Source organism: Grampus griseus (genome assembly GCF_964374135.1).
Source record: "Grampus griseus genome assembly, chromosome: 2".
Classification (NCBI taxonomy): domain Eukaryota; kingdom Metazoa; phylum Chordata; class Mammalia; order Artiodactyla; family Delphinidae; genus Grampus; species Grampus griseus.
In genome coordinates this window covers 113421078-113429253 of record NC_139018.1, presented here as the reverse complement: position 1 = coordinate 113429253, position 8176 = coordinate 113421078, and the positions used below count along the sequence as shown (strand labels likewise).

The window sequence follows — 8176 nt, the reverse complement described above, 5'->3', positions numbered from 1 at the left end:
TCCTTGACAGCCAGGGACAAAGAATAGAGGCGGTGAGGAGACTCACTTTTCCCCTTCTGTATTATTTGAGAATCTTTACATTGTGCATGTGTAACCTATTAAAATAATTTTTAAAGATGCATTTCCCTTCCGGGTTTCATATCTTATAAAACACAAGAAGCAAAACTAACAAAAAAAATCATATAGATTCAGCATGGTACCAAATAAATTCCTTCCAGATTTGATAAGTGCCTTTTGCTCTGAAGGGAAGATAAAAATAAATAATAGTGGTAATAGTTAAAAAACAAAACCTGTCTGGCTGAATGCTAATAATAGTGACTTTACTTCATGTGGGGAGCTTCCAGATCAATATAAAAAAGAGGTACTGCGCATACAAACCAGTGTTATTTACTTAGCAGCTCTCAAATGGGAATAAGCAGACATCAGCTATCAAGTTTCTAGCCTGGAAAAATCCACAAAGGCCACTGAACACAAGACACCATGGGGACATTGTGCAGACAGTTCATAAAAATAACTTGCCCAAACATTTTTGGAAACTGATGCAAGCTGTACTGTGGCTCTGTCTGCTTCCTTTGCTTTATCCAGTAACAACTGAAAAGAGGCCAGGACTATGAGAACTTAGATGCTACAGGAGATACCCAGTATTCACCACAGGGAAAGTACCAACCCTGTGTTACATGAATACACACAACAAACTATAATTCACTCTAATAACCAAGAAGAATGCATCAATCTATTCAGAAATATTTATTGAGCACCTAGTACATGCTAAGCACTCTAGGGAATTCAAACATATATCACTTATTCCCTAGTTTTAAGAAGTTTGAAGTCTAGCAGTGAAATAATGCTTGTTCAGAACATATGTATTAGTATTATCTGAGAGGTTCAAGGTAATCATTCTGAGGATGGAGAGATCACTTTCAGTTGAGTGATCAGAGAAGGCTCTACTAGAGAGGTGGGCACTTGGAATGGATGTATGATTTAAAAAAAATTTTTATTAAAGTATAACACACACAAAAGTGTACATATCAGGGCTTCCCTGGTGGTGCAGTGGTTGAGAGTCCGCCTGCGGATGCAGGGGACACAGGTTCGTGCCCTGGTCCGGGAAGATCCCACATGCCATGGAGTGGCTAGGCCCGTGAGCCGTGGCCGCTGAGCCTGCGCTTCCAGAGCCTGTGCTCCGCAACGGGAGAGGCCACAACAGTGAGAGGCCCGTGAACCCCCCCCCCCCAAAAGTGTACATATCATAAAGACTATAGGCTAACTGAATTTTCACAAACTGAACACATTAGTTATGTAACCAGCACACTAGTTATATAATCAGATAGAATAGTGCAATACTCTAGAAGCTCCCTTTGTGCTCTCTTCCACCATTCTTGGGGGGGAGTAGGATTTTGTTAGATGAATGTAGACAGAAAGAAAATTACTGGAGGAGGGATCAACGTGCATAAAGGTATGGAAATTAAAATGCAAGACCCATGTTTGAGGAATGGGCTGAAGAGTTATTTGCTTGGAGTGTCAGCTGGAGAACAGGGTTGGGTTCATGTTGTTGAGCCTTAAATGCCAAGTAAAGGAGGTAAATTTTATTCATTAGCTGCTGAAGGTTTTTGAGCAAGGGAGGAATATTTTGTAAGATTTTTTGATGATGGTTGGTAGTTTATTGGTGACAGGAGAGGTGAGACTAGAGATCAGGTGACCAGTTGGAAAGTTTCTATAATATCCAGGTATGAGATAATTTTGGATCTGCAGTAGCAGCTGAGGACAGAGGAACTAGCCATCTACAGATACTATGAAGAGCCAACAAAACTGAATGGCTGTGGATCTTGAGGAAGGAGGAGGAGTCAAAGAAAATTTCCTTCCATAGAACTAATCAAGAGAAAATTTATTAATTTTCTCAAATAGTTCATTGTTACTTACTATTTCGTTAAGGGTTAACACGGTCTTTAAATACTGTCTCTCTAAAAGAGTTCTGAAAACTTTCTTACACTATTTGAATAAAACCTTGAGTTATTCTAAGGAAACTCAAAGAAGCAACTGACCTTTCAGACAAAAAGAGTACTTTGCTAGTCGGAAATGTGGATTGTTTGTCTTTTCAACTTGGTGAATGCTAGAATAAACATTTTGCTGGGAAAAACTGACTCCAAGGAAGACTTTTGAAGATGTCACTGTAACAACAAATTATTGGGTGTTGCTCACTTGCCCGTTTACCCATCCTTCCCTTAAATAATTCTCAATAATCCAGATTTCTGGGTAGGATGAATTAATTTCACTGTATGCTTTTACCAGTAATGTGTTTCTACAGGAAACAAAAAATTTTTTTGAAGAAAGGACAATATTTTTTTTCTTTTACAGCTTTTTATATCACTTTGGCCATTTTTTAATTAAAGCTGTCCCCCTCCATTTTCCATCTCTTTCCCTCCAAAGCAGTGGTTTATGGACTCCACAAATAATTATTGAGCACCGGACATGTGCTTTGATTTTTCTATAACATCTTTCAAAGTCTGTTCTTAACTATTTTTGTTTCTGTACAACCAGCACGTTATTCTTTAGAAGCGTTTTTTTTTCTGTAGTTTCTGATGTGCGTGGTTGTTCCCAGATACTGGGATCTGTGTAGTAAAACATCTTCAGATGTAAGGGAAGTTGCTCTTGAAAGCCGTTGTGTGTGCGGGTGACCAGGAGTGCTTTCTGGGATCAGACGGAAGGAAGGGAACTCTACTTGGGAAAGAGCACGTGGGTGGGAAGAGGAAGGGAGTCCGGGAAGATGAGAGCTGGTGTAGGCTGGACCCCATGCTCTCTCTAGACCTGAGGCTCCATCACCCAAGTAGGCAGGCGCCGATGGTCTGGAGCCTGCCTCTTGCGTCTCTCCAGACCGCTGGCCACCCACCTCTGCCACTCCCCCATCAGAAGTTCCAAACTTTTTCTCCAGCAGGGAGAGGAAGGGTGTTATTAAGTTTGAAAGGGAAGTCCCTCCCCCTTCCCGGATTCCTATTGGTCGGGGCCGGCCCCATCCCCGCCACGGTCGCAGGCGGATTGGCTGTGGGAGGGGAGCCGCGCCGCAGGCCCTGGGCCGACCGCCGCCAGGGGCCGACAGCCGCCGGGGGCCCCCAGGTGGCAGGCAGGTGGGGCCCGGACTGCCAGCGCTGTCGCCTCCTCTGCGCGCTTGCAGTCCTCAGACTCTAAGGTTCGCGCGCGGATCAGACACGCCGCGCTCAGCGGGAGAGGGACTGCCACGACTTGGCCATGAAGAGCCTCAAGTCCCGCCTGAGGAGGCAGGACGCGTCCGGCCCCGCGTCGTCCGGCGCCGCCGCCGCCGCCAGCGCGGTGAGTCCCGCGGCCCGTGGGCGCCCCGGACTCCCGGAGCTGCCCTCCCGCGAGCCGCGGAGTCCTCCTCTGCTCGGCTTTGCCTCAGAGCGTCCCGCTGGGTCGGCCCCGGCGACTCCTCCTCCCTCTTCTGGCCAGGGCTCCGCGTCGGCCCGGAGACCCTGGGGACCCTGCCCACCGCCGCCCCCGGGCCTCGACGGATCCCTTTCCCGCCCCTCATCCCGGGGTCTCCCAGCTCCTGGCCTTCGGGATTGGATCGCACCCTCTTCCTCAATTCGGTTTTCGGGGTTGTCCCCCATCCCGGCCCTTCCCCGGCGACCCCAGCCCCTCCCTTCTCCCGGGCTGGCCCCCGTATCCCACGCGCGCTCTGACTCGGCGCGATTCCACGGGGCCCAGGCGGGCGCCCCTCTGTCCCCGGAGCTGCGGGCCGGGCGGGGGCTTGGCGCCCCGCAGTCCAGGTGGACAGGGCAATGGACCTGGCGCCGCCCCGCCCGGACTCCGGACCTTCCGTGGGTGAGCGCTGCCGGGCTGGGTGGAAGTCGTGTCCTGGACGCTGTCGCGAGGTCCCTGGGAAAGTTTGATTTCTGAGTGAGGCAGATGGAATCGAGCGTAGTTGTAAAGACAACGCCCCCAATGGGTGGTGACCCTGGAAGTGAAGGTGGTTGTCCTGTGGGACCGTGTAAGTCTCACCTGTGGGACAGACCTGTGTAGACCTCCATTCGGCGCAGATCTGCAGCCCGGCCTCAGTGTGCACGCTAAGAAGTTCTCAGGGCCTCTCTTAAGTTGGCAGGAGAACAGAAATCTTGAGAAACAGCCTGACTGCAGATGTTGGGATTTAGATAATTTGGCAAGTTAGAAGAGTTGGCCATATCACCAGCATTCTGTATTATTAGAATAAACGTTATTTTAAAAGTCTTGGAAGAGTCAGAAACGTAAACGAGATGTAATGCTCAAAATGCCTGGTTGCCCATTTGGAGTAATTAAAATGCACCTTAATAAGTTTACATAGGTTTTACCCAATGATTATATGCTTTTTATGAGAATACTAATTAATCTGCTTTGGCTTTTGAGTGAATTCAGAACTGTGCCTTTCTCCCCACCTGACTACTTCTAGGATGATTTTACTTGGACTTAAAGGAAATTGTGGCGAAACTTGGCTCTTTAATTCCCAACTGAAAAAAACAAAGAAAAAAAAAGGGATAGCTTCAGATGGCATGATATTTGATGATTTGATATTGTTTAATAAAGCATGAAATTGTTTAATTAGCCCATAGAAGGAATGATTACTTTAACATTATTTTTTAAAATAAAATAATTGGCAGAAACGTCATTTAGCGATATCAGAGGTCACTATAGGTAGTTGAGTTAAAGATACAACTTCTTTGTAGTGCAGGTTGTTTTCAGCTTTAAAGATACACTTTTCTAGGATTATTCACAGTATTATACCCGTTTGGTTTGCACAAGGATTCACATCCCATTTCTAGGTTTGTACACCTTAATTTTAGCCTGTTTCCTCTTCTAGAAATACGGAGTATTTAGTTGTTATTGGTATTATCAGCATGCCAGTTTGCACTTTATACATTTGGCACATGAAGCGCATCTCTCTGAGCTTAAATCTTCAGCATTTGTTACACTGAGCATTCTGTTATTTTTCTTAAAATAACGGCATAAAAATAAAGAGAAATATATGGTATATAAAAAAATAGAATCTACCTGCTTAGAAAAAGTGAACATCTCTCAGTATTAGTTAAATATTCAAATAAATTTTGTAAAATATTCAAATGAAAATAAATGAGTGTGATGACTAATAAAACCAAACCAAGCATTGATAGAGTACAATGCATTTACAAGGGAAATAGATTCCTTCTGCTTTTCAGTCTATAAACCATAATCTCTAATGTCCTATTTGGTCACATGTGTATGTATTGTTATGACTGAGCATCTTTTTTTTAATCTTTTTGCCTTCAAAAATATTTAAATTTTATTTATTTGCTTTTGAATAGGTAACATAGTACATGGCTTAATATTTAAAAGGAACAAAATTATTTACAGCAAAAAACCCCTCTCCCACCTGTGTCCTTCAGTTTTTCTGCCTGCCCCCCACCATTCCTCAGAGGCCAATGGTGTTATCAATTGGTTGCATATCCCTCCAGAGAGAGTTTATCATATACAAGCAAATATTAATACAAGTATTAACCCTTTATAGAAATGGTAACCATTGTACCCGCTGTTCCATATATTTTTTTAAACTCCAGTATGTAGGCCCTTTCAGAGCATCCCCATTCGAATCTTTTGCTATAATAAAAAATGCTATGATGAATAAACCTGTATATATTTCAAGTGTGTGTGTGTGTGTGTGTGTGTGTGTATATACATACTTGTAGGATCAGTTCCTAAAAGTGGGATTGGTGGGTTAAAGGATATGTGCATATGTAATTTTAAAGAACGTTGTTAAATTTCCTCTGTGCATCATGTACCCAACGTGTGAGCAATTATCACTTCCCATGCTTTTCTTTAAAGTTCGCTCAGATTTTTAAGTTTTGCCAGCCTGATAGGTAAATACGGTATCTCAGGATAGTTTGAATTTGTATTTCTTTTATTATGGGTCAAGTTGAGTATCTTTTCATATTTTTAAAATCTCCTTCCATGTTCTTTTCTGTGAACAGTTTACCCTTTCCATTTTTCTATTTGGTTGTTGATTTCTTTCCTATTCATTTGTATGTACTTTATATCAGGGAAGTTAACCTTTTATTTTTTTTAATTAATTAATTTATTTTTGGCTGCATTGGGTCTTTGTTGCTGCACGCCGGCTTTCTCTAGTTGCGGTGAGCGGGGGCTACTCTTTGTTGCAGTGCGTGGGCTTCTCATGTTGCAGAGTACAGGCTCTAGGCGCGCGAGCTTCAGTAGTTGTGGCACGCGAGCTCAGTAGTTGTGGCGCATGGGCTCCAGAGCGCAGGCTCAGTAGTTGTGTACAGGCTTAGTTGCTCTGCGGCATATGGGATCTTCCTGGACCAGGGCTCGAACCCGTGTCCCCTGCGTTGGCAGGCAGATTCTTAACCACTGCGCCACAAGGGATTTTTTAATACTTTTTAATATGAATGTTTTTTCTTAATTGGTTGTTTGTCGTATGACTTTGTTTATGGTGGCTTTTGCTATGCAGAGTGTAGTTATTTTTGTACAATTAAATTTATCAACCTTTTATTTTGTGACTTTTTAAGTTTATGTTAAATCTTAGCCTTTCCACTCTACAATATTAAGCAAAAAAAGAGAAAAATCTCCCTGGTTTCATCTAGTTTTTTGTTCGTTGTTTCATTTTTACATTTAACTCTCTGATCCATATAGAATTTATTCTGGTGTAAGGTAAGAGGTATACATCTTGCTTTCTTCTTTCTCTTCCACTTTCCCCTCGTGGCTACCTATTTTGAATCTTAAAGCATTCATTTAATCATCAGGGAAATGATCACGATTTGTACAACTTTGAGAAAAAATGTTAAAATGTGTATTTCATAAATAGTTTTCTTCATGTATTTATTTAAGCTTATCTGGAGACACATTAGAAATAGACTGAGGTATGTAAATATTTTATGATATTATCATATGTGAAATATAGCATATTAGCTTAACATGCTAAATTATAGTTATATGTTATATAAGGCATTTCAAATATTCTGGGTAGTACCGTGGTTATAAATATGTCAATGAGTTTAGAGTTCACTAAATGGGAGGGTGTTTATACACATATAAATAAATATAATTCACAATTATAAGTTGTGCACAGAATATATTTGAGAGTCCTTTACTAGCTAAATCTGGAGATAGCTGTAGCTTTTGATCATAAAATAAGACAATTTTTGTTGTTAGATTTATTTTTAATTACTAAATTGGAGCTTCGGGTTTCTGAAAGGGATAATTAAATGACTGTAGGGATTTCCTTGGTGGCGCAGTGGTTGAGAATCCTCCTGCCAATGCAGGGGTCACGGATTCGATCCCTGGTCCGGGAAAATCCTACATGCCGCAGAGCAACTAAGCCCGAGTGCCACAACTACTGAGCCTGTGCTCTAGAGCCTGTGAGCTGCAACTATTGAGCCCGCATACTGCACATACTGAAGCCTGCTCTGCAACAAGAGAAGCCACTGCAATGAGAAGCCCGCACACCGCAATGAAGAGTAGCTCCCACTCGCCACAACTAGAGAAAGCCCACGTGCAGCAACGGAGACCCAAATGCAGCCAAAAAAAAAAAAAAAAAGTAAGAGTGGTAATTAATTAAAAAAAAAATGACTGTAAATGCTATATCAGATCTAGTCAATTATATATACAGTCAGTTATGTGTACAGTTATATGTACAGTGAGAATAGGCTTGTTTCATTTTCACCTAGTTCAGATTAGGAAATTTGAGTAGTAATTAAACTGCAAAGCAGTATTGCAAGGAGACATTTTGGAAGGGGGTTCTACTTTAAATTGTACCTATACTGGTAATCTCTGACCTGGGAGGTTCTTCAGTGATTATTTTTGCTGCCCTTTCTTTAGGCTTCTGTTAAAATGGGGCAATGAATTTTATAAATCAGCAACCAAGTATGTTCTAAAGCATCTTCGTAATGTCTCAGTACCCTGAGAAAATTTCGGTATTTCTAAAAGAACTTAGAGTTACAAATATAACAACTGAAAAATCTTTAAAAAACTTCTTTTGGTTCCCACCAAGAGTAGAAGTTTGAGATTATTTAGAAAGCATAAAGGATTAAATATGATTTTAGTTGTGATTTCGAGAATGAAGCATTTGTGTTTTCCACTCAGGGATATGGGCGTGTTTGAAAGGATGTTATTGTTATTCTTATATTGATGATTTTGTGGTAATGTG

At 42.0% G+C, this 8176-nt stretch overlaps 1 protein-coding gene across 4 annotated transcripts in view; it reads left to right on the top strand.

Annotated features, from left to right (window-relative positions):
- Positions 1 to 3086: 3086 nt before the first annotated feature.
- UACA (uveal autoantigen with coiled-coil domains and ankyrin repeats) overlaps positions 3087 to 8176 on the top strand; it is an 85034-nt gene continuing 79944 nt past the window's right edge. For all 4 annotated transcript variants that reach the window (XM_082647420.1, XM_082647419.1, XM_082647417.1 and 1 more), the window contains exon 1: positions 3087 to 3321. In XM_082647420.1, the coding sequence (XP_082503546.1) occupies positions 3241 to 3321 (81 nt within the window). In that variant the 5' untranslated portion in view covers positions 3087 to 3240. The remainder of the gene's footprint in view (positions 3322 to 8176) is intronic.